At 45.5% G+C, this 19,306-nt stretch overlaps 1 protein-coding gene across 1 annotated transcript in view; it reads left to right on the forward strand.

Moving 5' to 3' along the window:
* Positions 1–19,306, forward strand: part of LOC117054543 (lithostathine-like) — a 32,762-nt gene that overhangs the window by 11,304 nt on the left and 2,152 nt on the right. The window contains exons 2-6 of the mRNA XM_033163494.1: positions 13,243–13,390; positions 15,221–15,299; positions 17,818–17,930; positions 18,032–18,169; positions 18,779–18,890. Of these exons, the coding sequence (XP_033019385.1) occupies positions 13,243–13,390; positions 15,221–15,299; positions 17,818–17,930; positions 18,032–18,169; positions 18,779–18,890 (590 nt within the window). The remainder of the gene's footprint in view (positions 1–13,242; positions 13,391–15,220; positions 15,300–17,817; positions 17,931–18,031; positions 18,170–18,778; positions 18,891–19,306) is intronic.

Here is a 19,306-nt window from a genome sequence, read left to right on the forward strand (position 1 = left end):
AGAATAAACTACAGTTCCCCCCGGAATTGAGCTGAGGAGGTGATGAGGATTTGCTACCACTGCGTGACGGGGTATAACAAAGGAATTGACAAGTCTTAAGTCCTGAACTAAGCGCCACCTCACAGGGTTAGTATTAGGCTTTTTGACGGGGAGCAAAGGGGTGTTGCAAGGGGAGGCGCATGGAACTAGAACTCCCATTTTTAGGAACTCCTCAATCATTGGGGTTAGCCCATCAATCGCTGCCTGTGGTAAGGGGTATTGTCTGGTGCATGGAAAAGGAAGATCCCTTCTATAGTTTATCTTCACCGGAGTGGCTGACTTAAGCAGTCCTACGGAGGTGGACTCGGTGCCCCACAGCCAAGGGGGAACAGCGTTTAAAAGGTCTGCGGGTAGGTCAGGGTCCTTAGTATCCAAATCTTGAAGCATGCCTTGGAAACTAAACACAGCCTCTTCGGGCATGTGTAAATATATGCCATCCTGTCCACACTGTATGGTGGCTTTTAACTTGCAGAGCAGATCCCTCCCCAGTAGATTAACTGGACTGGAGGTCAGTAAGAAAGTATGTTCTACAGAGAGGGGGCCCAATGAGACGTGGGCGGACTTTGATAAGGGGCAGACTCGTGGAATCCCATCTAATCCCATCACTGTCCTGGATTCCTTTCCGGGAGCAAGGTGGCTGTCAGAGAGGGTGGAATAAGTTGCCCCGGTGTCCAAAAGACAATTATATAGTTTGCCATCTATTTCGATGGTGCACATCGGGTCAGTTGAAGAGAGCTGTAGAACGGGACAGAGAAACTGGAAAGGGGCTGGATCTGCTTCTAATTGTCAATATTCAGTGTGGTCCGCGACCATCATTTCTCGAGAGGTGCCGGGGTTGCGGTGGGGTTGGGCGAAAGGGTTGGCGTTACTGTGATTGTTCCTGGGATGTGGCGCTGGAGGAAAGGATTGTCTTGGAGGCTGGGTTCGGGTGTGATCATAGCCTGCGTTGGAGTCCTTGTAAGTGGGAGCAGGATTTGCTGCGTAGTCCACTTTTTGGTGTGGAAAGTTCCCATCACTCGGTCTATAACTTCCTGGCTCGCGGTATTTGGCCAGTAGGGGGCAATCTCGTTTGATGTGGCCCCTCTCGTGGCAGTAGTAGCAAGCTCGAGCCTCTAGGGGGGGTGGATTTGGTGGTCCCTGTCCCCTTCCCCTCTGCCTTTCCCGCGGTGGGGGAAAGTCACTAGAATAAGCCAATACGCGTGGGACCTCAGTCTTACAATCTCTCCGTTTTCTGTCATCTCTGGAATTAAAAACGGATTTGGCAATGGAAAGAATTTCATTGATGGACTTCCCATCATAACCCAGATGGGCATTTAACGCCTTTCGTATATCGGCCGCAGCTTGGTCTTTAAAGAAGCCTTTTACAATTACTTCGTGTTGGGCACTCTCCGGATCTATCCCTCCCCAGGTTTTGATTGCAGATACCAAGCGGGAGTAATAGTCTGAAGGGTGTTCCTCCGGACCTTGGAGGACGGATTGGACCTTTGTCCAGTTTACTGTCCGCTGCCCAGCAGCTTGCAGTCCATCTAAGATAGCTTTCTTGAATATCTTAAGGCACCATGTTCCCCCCGCAGTATTATAATCCCAATTGGGCTCAGTTTGCAGATTTTGGGGAGTCAATGGAGCGGTCCCGTCTGGTGGATCGGGTTGATAATTAGGCCGGAGTAAAGCTTCTCCTGCTTTGGCGACTATCTCTCTCTTTTCCGCGTCATTGAAGAGCGCGCTCAATAGCATGTGCACATCAGCCCACGTAGGATTGTGTGTAGAAAAGATAGTAGCTACCTGACGGTAGCATTTGTCCGGATCATCCCTCAGGGAGGGCATTTTATCTGACCAGTTCATTAGGTCAGAAGTGAGGAAGGGCTGGTGGGTGAAAACCATGCGTGGGGGATCTCCTGCTCGAGCTGGAGGTATGGGCAAGGCTCTTAGAGGCAATATATTTTCCACTTGCCCATCTAGCAAAGTGTCTCTATTTCGTAGCCTATGAGCTATAGGCGACTCGATTTGTTCATCGTGGGTAAGAGTAGTTGGGGCGGTGGTTAACGGCCCCCCTCCAGCTTCCGCTCGCAGCGACTGAGAGTTATCGTTGTTCGGGACATCAGCGGGTAGATTATCCCTTTCCTCTGTAGGGTGTGGGTTAGAGGGGCCCCGATCCACGCTGGGACCTGGGTTGGCACCTCCTCCCCCTGTTCCGGGACCGCGGGGAGGGGCAGTTGGTCGGGGGTAGTAAAAGGGAACAAGAGAGCGATCCAGTTGTTCCTCCTGTATCCTTATCTCATCATATGGTGGAGGCCGGACTGGGTTCAGTATAGCCATCTGCCGGGCAATCTGTGCTTGTTGCATTCTAAAGATTTCCCGTGCCTCCATAAAGGCATTTAAATAAAAGATCTGACGTGGCTTCTCGTCGGCTAAGAGAAGTTTGAGCGCTTGCAGCTTGCCTCCATTAAAGGAACCTTGTGGCGGCCACTGGGTCTCTGGCTCTAGATGCTGGGTATATGCCACCCAGGACAGGTTACAGAGATCTCGGAGTTTGGATTTCGACAGATCCTTTCGTCCTTTCAAGCTTTTCCAATTAGCCAACACAAAGTTCAATGGGGTGTCAGAGTCCGTTCCAAGGCAAGGAGGCTTCAAGGAAGCCTGATTGTCGGAAGGAGTCCACCCTTGCTGTTTGGAAGACTGGGCTCCCATTTTGTGGCAAGACCCAATTCGGACGAACCGCCCAACTAAGAAAGGGGACACACTTCAAAGGATAGAGAGGAGACACAAGAGGGTGGGGTGAGAAAGGAAACACTCTGTCAGTTTGCAAACCTAATGGCTTAGTGCTTTAGAAGGAAATCACACACTTAAAGGGAGTCCACCTCCCTGTACCCCCCCTTTCCCAGACCGTCTGGACACACTCCGACGGATCGGACTGGGACGGGATCACTACACTTTCAGGCAAACCCTTTTCCTTGCCTTGGCTTCGTCTGACTGTTCTGCCTATCAGTTTCTCTCTTGCCCTGTCGTTCAACTCACAGACTAGACCCGAACTCAACCAACACGTGTCAACTAGAAACCCTAGTGCGGGGCCCAATCCTCCACATGTACCTCCCGTTCTGCTACTCACGACAGCCCCTACCTAGCCATGAACCTAGGATCGGAATTCTTTGCCGAACGCTCGCCCAGCGCGATGCCGGTTCAGAACCCGGAAAATAAAGGGTGGAAAGGAACAAATGACCTTGCGTTCTCACATACACGGGTCATCCTCAACAAGAGTCTCCATGCAGGAGGTGCGGCTTCATTTGATAAGAAGTGAGAAGAACAGAGCGTAAAGAAAGAAGTAGGTGTCTCTCTGGCCCCCTAACACCGTTCTGGACCCTTTCCGACGGAGCCGGGTCAAGGAGCCAGGAGATGGAGGAGAGAGAGAGAGAGAGAGATCCTTATCCTTTACTCAGCACCGTTCTGGACCTTTTCCGACGGAGCCGGGCCGAGAAAGGAAAAGGAAGGGGAAGAGTTCCTCTCTGACACCGTTCTGGACCTTTTCCGACGGAGCCGGGTCAGAGAGAGAGAGAGAGAGAGACACAGAGAATTAGTAGAAGGAGAGAGAGAGAGCAAGGAAGGAGAGAGAGAAGGTTTTAGCTGTCGTGAGTAAATTCACACGTTTCCCCCCCCCTCCCCGTGTTCTAAATCTGCACCATACTCACGTCCAAAATCCTTTGTAGATCCCGGGATCCTTTGCCGGCCGGCTTGACCGTGCCTTTGCTCCCTTTGGCTGGTCTTCCCAGGTAACAGTTGATTACCGCCCACGAAGAGAGGACAGAGAGAGGGAAAGAATCCCTGAGTCAAAGCTGCCCAGTGGCGCCTGGTCCTCTCCGCCTCACCCCCTCACCCTCGTGGGAGAACCAAGGGTCCCGCTCCGTGGTCGCCAAGCTGATAACGCAGCAATTTGAGGGCTCCCTTGGGCAAAAACTGGAGACCACCGCCAAAGTTAGGAGCAAAAAGCAGCCAGTAGGCTTGGTCTTTATTGGAGAAATTACTGTCGCGACAGGGCTCCCACTCCTCAGCACGAAGGGAAGATGGAAGCCCCGAGAAGGAAGTGTCCCAAACTTTTATTGCCTCCCCCCCTCACATAGAGATACACCCCCAAAATTACATCAGACTACATTAAAGAATTTCAGGACGGGAGGGGCTAGGAGCAGAAACCTGAGTGGTTTCACACCTGGGCTACCCCCTCCAGGTAGTGAGGCACAAGAAGACAAAAGGTGATATTGCCCTAGGGTAGGACCAAGCACAGTCCCATTGAGTGGAATCCACTCCGAAGAGGCAGTCCTTTATTAAACAGATTTTCCTTGTCTGGCAAGGTTGAGGCGGGAAAATCCTGTCTTCCTGCGGACGTGGGGTCACGCTTAGAGGATTATGGAGGAGGGTGAACAATATGGAGGAGGGTGAACAATATGGAGGAGGGTGAACAATATGGAGGAGGCAGCCCTGAGCGAGCCCTGCTGGTTACCGGTGGCAGGGAGTCATACACAATTCAGAAAAAGGTCCAAGAAGTACACAGAAATAGAGCGGAAACATTGTATAAAGGAATTGATACATTTGTGATTGGATTAGTCACGGTCGATTGAAAACGGAAACAATGTATTTGCACCTTGTCAGAGCTGTCAAAGCGGAGAGCCTGCAGTACCAGCGGGCTGGCCACCAGGGGCGCTATTTAGAAACGTCATTTTTTATGAATGAATGGGATCCACGGAAGGAGAAGAGACGGGATCTTCGGGCCTATTTTCCTCTTATTTACGAGGGCGACCTCATGCAATAAAGGGTATAAAGTTCAGGGAGACTGTGTGTGGTGCTTATGTAACTTGTGTGGGGAAATACTGCAACACAACCAAGAACAAGAAACAACTCACCTCGGCTGCGCAGGACATTTTTGTTGGCTGAGGGGGCTCTGCCCGGGGGGAGAGAACACTTTTCTAACAGCAAGACCATTCCATTGTAGGAAATCACCCCTCCTTGTTAAAAAAGAAGAAGAAGCTCCAACCCCAACAAAATCCTCCCATGAACCAGCTGCTTTGTAAAAGTGGGCAATGAGCCGGAGCCGTGATGGGTTGGTGGTCAGGGGGCCTGCCAGAGACCCCCAGAGGCTTTCTTCAAGGATCCGGCAGCAGCAACCGGCAAAGTTGCTCTCCCGGGAGGCCTTTGACAGGAGCGAAGGCAGGATCCGTCCTAGAATCATCGAATTGGAAGAGACCTCAATGGCCATCCAGTCCAACCCCCTGCCAAACAGGAAACACCATCAAAGCATTCCTGACAGATGGCTGTCAAGCCCCCGCTTAAAGACCTTCAAAGAAGGAGACTCCACCACACTCCTTGGCAGCAAATTCCACTGTCGAACAGCTCTCACTGTCAGGAAGTTCTTCCTAATGTTTATGTGGAATCTTCTTTCTTGTAGTGTGAATCCATTGCCCCGTGTCCGCTTCTCTGGAGCAGCAGAAAACAACCTTTCTCCCTCCTCTATATGACATCCCTTTATATATTTGAACATGGCTATCATATCACCCCTTAACCTTCTCTTCTCCAGGCTAAACATACCCAGCTCCCTAAGCCGTTCCTCATAAGGCATCGTTTCCAGGCCTTTGACCATTTTGGTTGCCCTCTTCTGGACACGTTCCAGCTTGTCAGTATCCTTCTGGAACTGTGGTGCCCAGAACTGGACACACTATTCCAGGTGAGGTCTGACCAGAGCGGAATACAGTGGTACTATTACTTCCCCTGATCTAGATGCTATACTCCTATTGATGCAGCCCAGAATTGCATTGGCTTTTTTAGCTGCTGCATCACACTGTTGACTCATGTCAAGTTGATGGTCTACCAAGACTCCTAGATCCTTTTCACATGTACTGCTCTCAAGCCAGGTGTCACACATCCTGTATTTGTGCCTTTCATTTTTTTTGCCCAAGTGTAGTACAGAGCACGCCAGGCAGATAGGCGTGCCTGGCATGCTCTGGTCCATGGTGTCACGAAGAGTGGGACACGACTGAACGACTGAACAACAACAACAAAAGTACTTTGCATTTCTCCCTGTTAAAATTCATCTTGTTTGCTTTGGCCCAGTTCTCCAATCTGTTAAGGTCATTTTGAAGTGTGATCCTGTCCTCTGGGGTATTAGCCAGCCCTCCCAATTTGGTGTCATCTGCAGACTTGATCAGGATGCCCTCAAGCCCATCATCCAAGTCATTGATGAAGATGTTGAATAAGACTGGGCCCAAGACAGAACCCTGTGGCACCCCACTAGTCACTTCTCTCCAGGATGAAGAGGAGCCGTTGATGAGCACCCTTTGGGTTCGGTCAGTCAGCCGGTTACAAATCCACTGAATGGTAGCATTGTCTAGTCCACATTTTACCAGCTTCTTTACAAGAATATCATGGGGCACCTTGTCAAAGGCCTTGCTGAAATCAAGATAGGCTACATCCACAGCGTTCCCTTCATCTACCAGGCTTGTGATTCTGTCAAAAAATGAGATCAGATTGGTCTGACATGACTTATTTTTCAGAAACCCATGCTGACTTTTAGTGATCACAGCGTTCCTTTCTAGGTGCTCACAGACCTTTTGCTTAATGATCTGCTCTAGAATCTTTCCTGGTATTGATGTCAGGCTGACTGGGCGGTAATTGTTTGGGTCTTCTCTTTTCCCCTTTTTGAAAATAGGAACAACATTTGCCCTCCTCCAGTCTGCTGGCACTTCGCCTGTTCTCCAGGAATTCTCAAAGATTACTGCCAGTGGTTCTGAAATCACCTCTGCCAGTTTCATATATATATAAAGCCTCCCCCATTGTCTCTCTGCTCACAAATCCTGTCTTAAGGGCATATCTGTGAAATGAATAGGGTGATCCTGTGACCTGGATTCAGGAACTGAGTATTTAGCATCTCAAAAGGAATGGCCAGGATGCCCAGGTAGAGCAATGATTGACAGACAGGTTTTCTGCTGTAGACCGCTGCCCTGTGATTTATTTCTGCTGGGGACCACCTATTTCTGTGATGTATGATGTTTTTTTTTTGGGGGGGGGTGGTCTTGAGCTACAGGGTGGGCAATTTCAAAAGTCTACATAGGGGCTTGTGCACCGTTGTTCAGGGTTCTCCTCCCTCCTGTGTGTGGTGAGTAGGGAACCCTGCTGCAGCAGTACCTTGAATAAAGATCAGGCTTACTAGCCGCTTTGCTTCTCAATATATTCTGGTTGGCCTCTGTTATTTTCTCCTACCGATAGGGAGCCCACTTAAGGACTCTATACAGGCTGTTGGTTACCCCGTAAGGGAAAAGGAACAGTTTTTTTCCCTTATAACAACAGTCTTCTTCCTCTTCTTCTTCTTCTTCTTCTTCTTCTTCTTCTTCTTCTTCTTCTTCTTCTTCTTCTTCTATCACTCGTGGCCGAGTAAGATTGTCTTCCATAAACACGGTTTTAACAATGAGTCCGGAAGTGACTGTGGAGGCTGATTCTGGATCCATACATCCTTCCACAGTGGGGGCAGAGGTTTCCGGGCGGGAGTTGATCACGGTGAGGGTTTGCCAAGTGTGCCTTCCTCTTAGCATGTTTCTCCCTTGCATCCTGAGTTTGAGCGTCTTCAAAGTCCATGACACCTTTGGCAAAGGCTGTTCTCCAACTGGAGCGCTCGCAGGCCAGTGTTTCCCAGTTGTCGGTGTTTATACTACATTTTTAAATATTTGCCTTGAGACAGTCTTCAAACCTCTTTTGTCGACTCTTTTTGTATATATAAATTTTATTGTATTCTCTAAACTAAATAGTAATAATAAATTCCTTCCAGTAGCACCTTAGAGACCAACTAAGTTTGTTCTTGGTATGAGCTTTTGTGTGCATGCACACTTCTTCAGATACACTGAAACGGAAGTCACCAGACCCTTATATATAGTGAGAGAGTGAGGAGGGGTATTACTCAGAAGGGTGGTGGGAATGGAGGATTGGCTGATAGGTGTGGAAAACCTGATGACGACTGTTAACGACTGCAATTGGTCTTACAGGAAAAAGCAAGGGGTGAGTTGGCTAAAAGTAGCTATATCATGTATAATATAAGGGTCTGGTGACTTCTGTTTCAGTGTATCTGAAGAAGTGTGCATGCACACGAGAGCTCATACCAATAACAAACTTAGTTGGTCTCTAAGGTGCTACTGGAAGGAATTTTTTTATTTTGTTTTGACTACATTTTTTTAAGATTTGCCTTGAGAGAGTCTTTAAACCTCTTTTGTTGACCACCGGCATGACGCTTTCCATTTTTTAAGTTTGGAATAGAGTAGTTGCTTTGGAAGACGGTCATCAGGCATCCGCACAACATGACCAGTCCAACGAAGTTGATGTTGAAGTATCATTGCTTCGACACTGGTGATCTTTGCTTCTTCCAGTACACTGGTATTAGTTCGCCTGTCTTCCCAAGTGATGTGTAAAATTTTTCGGAGACACCGTTGATGGAATCTTTTGAGGCATTGGAGATGGCATTTATAAGGGGTCCACGTTTCACAAGCAGACAGTACGGTTGGTAGAGAACCTACATAAGGACTCTATACGGGTTAAGATAGTTAAATAGGTGTTTTACTTTAGTAACTTTGTAATGATTGTTAAAATAGTTACAAAGTTACTAAAGTAAATTAGAATTGAACGTAGAAGAGAGAACGGAGGAAGTCCCCTGAACAAGATTTGAAATAAGATTAAGATATTTAAATAGGTGTTTTATGTATTCTTTTTATATTTTGTATGAGTTTTCTTTTTCTTCTTTGTTTATTTTTTTATAGTATGTAGTATGTTTGTATTGTTTTTATATGTTTGTTATTTTTCTTGAAAAACCAATAAATTCTTATAAAAATAATAAAAAGGACTCTATACGGGTTATTGGATGTCCCATAAGGGAAAAGGAGCAGATTTCCCCCCCCCCCCTTATAACATCAGTATCTGTCCATGGAAGGCAGCAGAAGCCTTTCGTTGTCCCTCTCAACCCGGGATGGTGGGGTGGAGTTTCCCGAGATGAAAGGGCTGATGAAAGAGCTCAGATTAAAGGGGAGGAGAGCAGGTGGAATCCATAAAGAGGGATTAGCAGAGCTGGACAAGAACGATAAGGGAAAGGATTCTGCACTTCCCAGCTGTGCGTCTCCAAGATAAAGAAGTAGCATTGTTTGCCAATTGCATTCCTTGCTATTTCTTTGCAATATTTCCATGATGTCGGAAACCTCTTAGGTTGCTTTGAAATACAGAGCAATATCTCAATTACCTAAATCAGGGGTGGCCAACTTCCAAGAGACTGCGATCTACTCACAGAGTTAAAAACTGGCAGTGATCTACCCGCTTTTGGGGGGTTCAGGTCAAAGTTGTTGAGCTTTTTTTAGGAGGAAAGCCCTGTTTTTTGGGGTTCACGTACAAGTTGTTGAGCTTCTTTGGGGAAGAGGAAAGCGACATTGAGCTTTTCTTTTTAGGAAGGAAAGCCCTATTTTTGGTGGTTCAGGTCATTTTAGGGGTTCAGGGCAAAGCTGATCTACCACAGACGTCCAGTGATCTACCCGTAGATCACGATCTACCTGTTGGACATGCCTGACCTAAATCAATAAAAGTAAATGTCCTGAATTATCAGGGAAATTAGAACATGGATACAATAGCATCATTTGAACGAAGTATTTAAGAAAGTTAGGATGCGATATTTGTTTGGGGGAACAAATATCACAACTGGAGAGAGACCTGTTGGAATGTAATTTTTTATATTTTGTTGGGAGCTGCTCAGAGTGGCTGGGGTATAAATAATAAAGTATTATTAATTGTTATTGTTATTATTATTAAAATGTATAAGATATTATTGGAATGGGAGACAAAGGATGAGCAAGTAAATTCCTCAATGATGCACTGGGCAATAGATATTGGTCATAATATAGACATGGAAGCATGAGAACGATTGTGGAATATGGATATAAAATTTACAGCATGTTATGGTCTAAGAGAAAATTATATGAAAAAGATATATCTATGGTATCTAACACAAAATTGGCAAAAACATATAAATCTAAATCAAAGAAGTGTTGGAAATGTAAAGAGAAAGAAGGTTCCCTTTATCATATGTGGTGGTTTTGTAGTAAGGTTAAAGCTTACTGGGAAATGATATATAATGAAATGAAAAGGATGTTTAAAATAACGTTTGTAAAACAAAACAAAACAAAACAAAACAACAAAAACATCAAGCTTTTCTTTTGGGAATTATAGGGACAGAACTACCAAAACTGTATAGAAATTTATTTATGTATGTGACTACAGCGGCAAGAATGTTACTCACCCAAAAATGGAAAGAAGATGATGTTCCGGCAAAATAAGAATGGATACAAAAACTTATGGGATATGCAGAAATGGCAAAACTTACTGGAAGAATAAGAAATCAATATAACAATTTATTTTTAAAATAAAAGAATGGAAATTGTTTATTGAATATTTACAGATAAATTGTAAACAGATAAGAACATAGGCAGGATTATTGTGATAACCTGTAGTTTCATACGAGTATACAGTGGTACCTCTGGCTACGTACTTAATTTGTTCTGGAGGTCCATTCTTAACCTGAAACCGTTCTTAACCTGAAGCAGCATTTTAGCTAATGGGGCCTCCTGCTGCCGCTGCACCGCCAGAGCACGATTTCTGTTCTTATCCTGAAGCAAAGTTCTTAATCTGGAGCGTACTTAACCCGAAGTACCACTGTATATTTAAAGTAGATGAATAAATGAGCAAATTAAGGTAATTATGATATGCAGAAAATATTAAAAAATAAATTTAAGGAACCGCAGAAAGAGAGGGAAGGAAGTCAAGTTTTGAAATGTTAAAATGATTGTAAAATTAGTTACAGGTAGGTAGCCGTGTTGGTCTGCCATAGTCAAAACAAACAAACAAAAAAAGAAATAAAAAATGAATTTTTTTGAAGAATCTGAAGAAGTATGCATGCACATGAAAGAAAGCTCATACCAAGAGCAAACTTAGTTGGTCTCTAAGGTGCTACTGGAAGGCATTTTTTTATTTTATTTTGTTTTGTAAAATTAGTGAAATGTATAAAGCTGAAAAGTAATAATAATAAACCAATAAAAGTAAATGTCCTGATGAAGGTATCTGTGTGACTTGGAATATTTGCATATTCTTGCACCAGCGGTCTCTTTCCAGTAAGGCAGAACCGACACAACTGGATTAGTGGGGCTGGGGAATCTGAGAAGTTAAAGATTTCTGCAGCTTCTAAGCTTTGCCTTTCTGGGATGTTGGCTGTTTCCAGGATGCCTGAGAGAGTCAGCTGGGGGTCTGCACATTCCCCACCCCATCCAACATCACCAGCATCCACTTGGTCATTCATTTCCAGAATGAAAAGCTATAGAGTTTTAGTAGGAAATTAGTGGACATGCTTTTTTAATGGCACACGAAGCACTCTGAGGTCCAGGGGCATACCCAGGATCAAAACTGGGGGGGGGGGGCAAGCCATGGTCGTTCAGGTTGTGACATTTCAGCACGGAAAGGCGAATGAAACCAAAATTTTAGGAAAATTATATATAATTAAAGCAGTGCTTTATTACGGTAGTTATTACAATTATTTGCTTGAATTTTTTTTTAAAAAAAAATTCTAGTTACATGTCTTATACCAGGGGTGGCCAATTCCCAAGAGACCGTGATCTACTTTCAGCAGTGATCTACCCCCGTTTTTGGGGGGTTCAGCTCAAAGTTGTTGACCTTTTTTGGGGATGAGGAATGCCCCGTTTTTAGGGGTTCAGTTCGTTTTTAGATTACTGACCATATTATGTAAACAGCAAACAAAAACAGCTTCAAAAAACAGAAAAACTCCCCCCCCCAAACAGAAAGCCCCCAAATGGCTGAAAAGGTCACCCAGCAGCTGCAAGTGGAGGAGCGGAGACACGAACCTGGTTCCTCAGATTACGAGACTACCGCTCTTAACCACACCTCCACACTGGCTCTTGAAAGGATGATTGTGTATAACCATCCCAATCAGGGCCGGATTTAGGTTTGACGAGGCCCTAAGCTACTGAAGGTAATGGGGCCCTTTCTATGTCCAGCTGTCCTTTGTCAACAACAAGTGGTCGCTGTTTTTGTGTGTTGAGTATATGCTATTTGGTAATTGATGGACCTTATTTGGTATCATAGGAGCGTACACAACACAAAACACTGCTGCTGTGTGTAGGTTTTATTTCATTTTATGTGTTTTTTTATCTTATATTTTGGAAATGTACATCCAGTGTTTATTTTCTTTTTTAAAAAAAATTGGGGGCCCAAGAGAGTGGAGCCCTAAGCTATAGTTTGTTTGGCTTATACATAAATCTGGCACTGATCCCAATAACCTCATGAGCAGAAATGAAGATGAACATTCAACCAAAAGCGTGTTGGGAGTGCCTCCTAGCCTTCCAGGGAAATGTGTTACCTGTACAGATACCTATGGAAAACCTTCTTGCATCTGGTTGGCCACTGTTGGAAAAGGATGCTGGACTAGATAGGCCAATGGTCCCATCCAGCAAGCTTGTTTCGTGCAGTTAACAACTGCTGTAATTCCGAGAACTGGAACATAGAAGGATACTGACAAGCTGGAACGTGTCCAGAGGAGGGCAACCAAAATGGTCAAAGGCCTGGAAACGATGCCTTATGAGGAACGGCTTAGGGAGCTGGGTATGTTTAGCCTGGAGAAGAGAAGGTTAAGGGGTGATATGATAGCCATGTTCAAATATATCAAAGGATGTCATCTAGAGGAGGGAGAAAGGTTGTTTTCTGCTGCTCCAGAGAAGCGGACGCGGAGCAATGGATTCAAACTACAAGAAAGAAGATTCCACCTAAACATAAGGAAGAACTTCCTGACAGTGAGAGCTGTTGGACAGTGGAATTTGCTGCCAAGGAGTGTGGTGGAGTCTCCTCCTTTGGAGGTCTTTAAGCGGAGGCTTGACAGCCATCTGTCAGGAATGCTTTGATGGTGTTTCTTGCTTGGCAGGAGGTTGGACTGGATGGCCCTTGTGGCCTCTTCCAACTCTATCATTCTATGATTCTATGATATCATTCTCTGTCACAAATCATTCCCAGCTTATCTCCCAGCTGGCACCTCTGAAAGTGAGCTTTGCATGTTGTCTCACCATAAAATGGTGTTTTTCAAGAGCAAATTTTCCTGCCGGTATCAATCGTGTGGTTTCTCCTCTGTTTGCTTTCTGACAGGTGGGATGCTTCGGTTTGTTTGCTTAGAAGCCATCATCACCGCCCCCCTTCCTTTAAAATGGTCCAAGGGTGGGTGAGTATTCTTCAGAATTTGGTCCTCGGACTACAGCACTCCAGACCAGCCACTCAGAAAGGGAGAAGCAGAGAGGTGAGTCTTCGCACCCCCAAAATTCCCTCCTTCCTCACTTGAGATCCTTGCGTTTCTTGTTAAGGCACTGCTAGTGAAAACAGGTAAGCAATGAGCTCCTTGTTTGCAAGGAGTAAGAATGGTGGGAGGGAGATCTGCGCTCTGTTTGCATGCAATTTGGAATCACCTACCGTAATTCAACATGTTTTCAGCCAATATGCAAACTGAAGCACAGCCAACCTTTGAAATTTGCACTTCTCTGAACCAATGTGTAGAACTTCTTGAATCAATGACTCTCCTTCATTGGAGGTTATTAAACAGAGGCCGGGTGGCCATCGGTCAGGGATGCTTTAGTTGAGATTCCCTGGGGGGGTCCCTTCCAACTCTACAATTTCATGATTCTGTGTGCAGAATAATGTCTATATTAGTGGAAAGTGTGTCTACAAAGAAACCTATTAGTGAAATGAGAGGCAAAAATGCACTCTGTTTAGGGAAATTTGCCCTCCAAAAATGTGTACATTATTCAGAACTGTATGCAAAAATAAGTTTTATTGGGAGAAAGTCACACTAACACGCGGAAGAGATTTCATGAAGGACCCCCCCCAACCCAAATGTAAACTGTGCACTCCCGGAGAACTGAATTTAAGACTGGAAAAATAAGAAAAACAGAGAACTAAATTGGGCAGATTTGTCGATCCCAATGTCCTTAAGAAAACAAACCAGCCAAATTTCCCACATTCAGTTTCTGGGCCGATCAACTTTTGTCCCACTCTAAGGGCAAACCTTCCAAATTGGCCCCTGCACTGAACGATTGCGAGTGTCCTATAAAATATGGGTAGCAGTTGCAGCCTCACCCCTGCCTGCCCTCCCACCTCACTTTTCAAGGTTTCATCATGGCAGGTTCCGGTAAGATCTCATCAGGGTTGGATTTAGGTTTGATGAGGCCCTAAGCTACTGAAGGTAAAGGGGCCCTTGATATGTCCAGCTGTCCTTTGTCAACAACAAATTCTCGCTGTTCTTTGTGTTGAATATATGCTATATGGTAATTTATGGAGCTAATAGGTATCTCAAGCCATTTGCCCCTGTTGCAATGCAACCAGTCCATGCAGAATGTAGGCACCCTATATATAGAAAGGAGCAAACCCGTGATATTTTAGGGAGCAGGCTAGTAGGCGGGGCCCATGACTTACATCACAAAACAATGTTGCTGTGTGTAGGTTTTATTTTATTTGTTTTTTTATCTTCTATTTTGGAAATGTACATCCAGTTTCCCCCCCTTTAATTCCCCCCCCCCAAAAGAGTGGGGTCATAAGCTATAGCTTGTTTAGCTTATACGTGAATCCCGCACTGGATCTCATGGAAACCCATTGCTGCAGGACCCCACAGGCCCTTGCATAGCCAGGTAGAGGCCTGGGCCAGGTAGATAATGTGCCCCCCCTTTTTTTTACCCTGGGGATCTCCAAAGTCTTATAAATAAGTAAGTATATAAATAATTTTCACATTTTCATATACAATAGTGCTTTTTAAAAAAATACATAGGGAAAAGGATTACAGTATTTGAAGTATTTACATTTAAATAATGGTGAGCGATTGTGAATATGCTGACCATGGCCCCCTTTGGAATCGGAGGCCCATATGACACCCCCCCTCTGTTTGGGCCTGGGACCCCAGTGATAGCAGGAGGGGTGGGTGAGGCTCAGGGGAGTTTGATACCAGCCCTGCTGGCTGATAGCAATTAAGCGTTGCCATCCAGAATCTGAGCCTACCCCATCAGAGCCTAGGATCGAGGGACTCTAGAATGTGGGGCATGCGAGAATACGCTGAGATGCTGCTGACCCCTTGTTTTCCCAGGAGAACCAGAAGATGGGGCAAGTTGTCTACCTTGGGCTCTGCCTGTTGGGCTGCCTGATCCTTAACCCTTTGGCGGAAGGTGAGCATTAGGAAAAAGGGCAACTTTGCTGTGCGGTGCAACGGGTCGGTGCTTCTGGCTCTTAAGCAGGAGGTTGGGGGATCGAGCCCAGCTGTGGGCAAGGTTCCCGCACTGCAGGGAGTTGGGCTAGATGACCCTCGGGGGTCTCTTCCAACTCTACAATTCTGTGGTTCTGCTTCTAATCAGTTCATTAGATCTGTGTAGGTTTGCCTGTGCAGAGTTGGCAGCTTTTTCCTGGCCTTGCTGCTCTTGGTAGTGGCTCCACATCTGTGGAATCTCCTCCCGGAGGGGGGGGGGTGTATTTATTTGGTCCCCACTGTGGAAATGAAAAAAAAAAAGTTCTTGCTTGATGCCTTTGGACTTTGCTGCATGTATATTTTAAAGAGGCAGTTCTACAGCACTTCTATATATTGTAAATTTATAGAAGGTATGTGTTACCATTTTTGCTTGATGGATGGATGGATGGATGGAGGAAATTATTGTTCCTAACTAGAAAAAAGCACTAAGTCTTTTCCCATAAGCTGTCTGTCTGGAGCTGCTCTCTGCCCCTTTTTAAAATGACGGAAGAGCAGCACTCAAAGGCTGTGGGGGGGGGGGCTCCACGAGCTTCCCATTCTCCTGAAATCTGTCCCCTTCTGGCATAGGTTTTGGGTCTTTCCTTTCGTCCTGTGCATGTTTGTTAAATCACCAGTGCGTTTCTTCCGTCCCCATCACTAAGTAAATCACCCCCCCTTCTTTATATTAATCCAGAAAGAGTGCTGTTTTGCAATAATAGAAATATTCCAGCTTGAAATAACAATTTTACACTTAGGTGCATATGTCCGTGTTTTTCTTTTTAAAAAAAAATGTTTTCTTTTTGAAAATTTGAAAAAAAACAAATAAATAAAAAGTATAGCAATTTTATTTGAAAGCATAAGCGGCGCCTTATTGCCACGCTAGCTGGACGGCTGTTGCAATCACACTGTGCATTGGCTCCCAGTACGTTTCTGAGCACAATTCAAAGTGTTGGTGCAGACCTTGAAAGCCCTAAACGGCCTTGGCCCTGTATACCTGAAGGAGTGTCTCCACCCCCATTGTCCAGCCCAGACACTGAGGTCCAGCTCCGAGGGCCTTCTGGCGGTTCCCTCCCTGCGAGAAATGAGGTTACAGGGAACCAGGCAGAGGGCCTTCTCTGTGGTGGCGCCCTCCCTGTGGAACGCCCTCCTATCAGATGTCAAGGAAATAAGCAACTATCTGACTTTTAGAAGGCATCTGAAGGCAGCCCTGTTAAGGGAAAGCTTTTAATATTTGATGCACTATTGTATTTTAATATTTTGTTGGAAGCTGCCCAGAGTGGCTGGGCGGGGTATAAATAATAATATAATATAATATAATATAATATAATATAATATAATATAATATAATATAATATAATATACCGTATTTTTTGCTCCATAAGACGCACTTTTTTCCTCCTAAAAAGTAAGGGGAAATACCTGTGCGTCTTATGGAGCGAATGGTGGTCCCTGGAGCTGAATTGCCCAGGGGCCAAAAGCAGATTGTGCTTTTTATTTTACAAAGAGAAAAGGGAGTGTTGAAAGGACCCCGCTCAGCAGCTGATCAGCAAGAGATCGGGAGAGAGATAAGAGTCCTGGCTCCCTTTCAGCCCCGCCCTCCTTTGTTGAATGTGCTGCAGAGGGAGATTGTTTGTTTCCCCAGAACATGTGACTGGCTGATTAGATTATCTGTCTGGAAACAGTAGAAATGGCTCCCTTTCCTTAAGATTTTTCAGAAATGTGAGTTAAACCCCATAAAAATGGGGCTTTTCCTCTTTGCTTTTCCCCCTTTGCAAAAGGAGCTTTGCTTTTCCCCCTTTGCAAAAAAAGCTGCAAAACCTTTAGCTGATCCTCAAAAAAAAAAACACCAAAAAAAACCCCTAGGGCTTTTCCCTTTGCAAAAAAAGCTACAAAACTTTTAGCTGATTCTCAAAAAAGGCCTTTTGCCTTTGCAAAAACAGCAGCAAAACCTTTAGCTGATCCTCCAAAAAAAAAAAAAAACCAAAAAAACCCCCAGGGCTTTTCCCTTTGCAAAAAAGCTGCAAAACTTTTAGCTGATCCTCAAAAACAAAACAAAAAACAAAACAAAACAGGGCTTTTAGAGGAGGAAAACCAGAAAAATATTTTTTTTCTTGTTTCCTCCTCTAAAAATGAGGTGCGCCCTATGGTCCGGAGCGTCCTATGGAGCGAAAAATACGGTAATATCATTATTATTATTATCATCATCACAGACCAGATGTGTAAAAGCCTCTGCTGGCGCTGCATAGACAACACAGCGCTGCAACAATTTCGGCAATAACGTCTGGGTTCCCATAAAGAGGGGAGTGAGCAGGTGGCAGTTCAAGGGTGAAAGATTAGTTTGGAAAGAGCCAGAAGGAACCTCTAGATTCCTAACGCCAGGGCTTCCTCGAGGGGCTCCATCTGTCAATGAAAGGGTTGGAGGTCTGGGGCATCTATTCCAGTCTCAATCCAATTTCTCACAGGTGCCGCCAGTCGCAGCCAGAGCGCTCGAGCTCACTGCCCACCAGGAGCCATCTTCTACAGAAAGTACTGCTACGAGTATTTTAGCTCTAGCCTCTCGTGGGATGATGCTGAGGTAAGTTTCACCAGGGGGAATGAGAAGAGCAAGGGCCGACTCCTTGGGAATCCTGACTGTGGGCAGCACCTCACTGGTTGCCCCCTTTCTTCTCTCTACAGGTCAGCTGCCAGAGGAGACATGGGTCCCAGTTGGCCTCCATTCTTTCTGCAAGGGAAGCAAATGTGATTTACAGTTACCTGAGACGCTATGGCTCTAGCAACGTATGGATCGGTCTGGTAGCTGACCGTGGTAGCTCGGTAGGTGCCTTTAGAGACTCTCTGAAGATGCAGACTGTGCAAGCTCCTCAGCTCCCTTGAGGTCCTTCAAGTGTAGCTCAATGGCTCTCCCTTCACTCTGAAACCTCTTTCTTCCCCAAATGTCAAACCTTGGAGCCCTCATTTTGAGATGGGACTGTTTCTCGGACTGGCTCTGTGTTGCTGCCAAGGAGTGTGGTGGAGTCTCCTTCTTTGGAGGTCTTTAAGCGGAGGCTTGACAGCCATCTGTCAGGAATGCTATGATGGTGTTTCCTGCTTGGCAGGGGGTTGGACTGGATGGCCCTTGGGGTCTCTTCCAACTCTAGGATTCTATGAATCTAGGTTCTGAAGCTTCAGCTCCAGATCCTCATTGTCTTTCCTCCTTGCAAACTCTCATTGCGCTATCTATAAAGTCACAGATTCCGTGACATCTCCCCACCACCTTACGAATTGCCAGTCCCCTTTCACCTTTATGGCTCCAGCTGCTGGAGACTCAAACCAACCCCTTGGCCTTGTCAGTTGTGCTGATTCCCCAGCTGTGTCCTCTCTGGGGATGTGGGGAGCAACGAGCTTGCATTCCCCGTTTACCCCTTTCTCCTTCTCTCTCTCCAGAATATGATCTGGCAATGGAGCGATGGATCTGTCTTCTCTCAACCCCTCTGGGACGGCCGGAGCATCAGCACCTCCATCTCTTCATATGAATGTGCCTCACTTTCTTATTCAGGTATGCAGGAAGGAGGGGGGAAACCCATTCCATTCAAGGCATTGAGGGGAACTAAAACAAAACCATTCTCAGACACTCTGAATGTTGCAATGCAGTTCTCCAGCCAACTAATGTGTAGAAAGCCACATACACTTGGATCAAACGTGTGCTTAAAAAGGGTAACGTCTGCAAAAGTAACATGCAAAGGTCCATGGTATATGGGGAAATTGTCGACTGGTTGATAGTGGCCTTAAAATGCTGGTGAAAACAACACCCACTGAGAATCACAAACTGATGTGGAACTATAGAGAACTCAAGAATGGGAAAATGGGAAACTGACAATTATTTTTTTTAAAGGACAGACTTGCTTATTCCTGTGCAGAAAGGACTTGGGCAAGGAAACTGAGGACAGGGAGAGATGGGGCTCCAGAGAGAGA

This window comes from Lacerta agilis, chromosome 10 (genome assembly GCF_009819535.1).
Source record: "Lacerta agilis isolate rLacAgi1 chromosome 10, rLacAgi1.pri, whole genome shotgun sequence".
Taxonomy (NCBI): Eukaryota; Metazoa; Chordata; class Lepidosauria; order Squamata; family Lacertidae; genus Lacerta; species Lacerta agilis.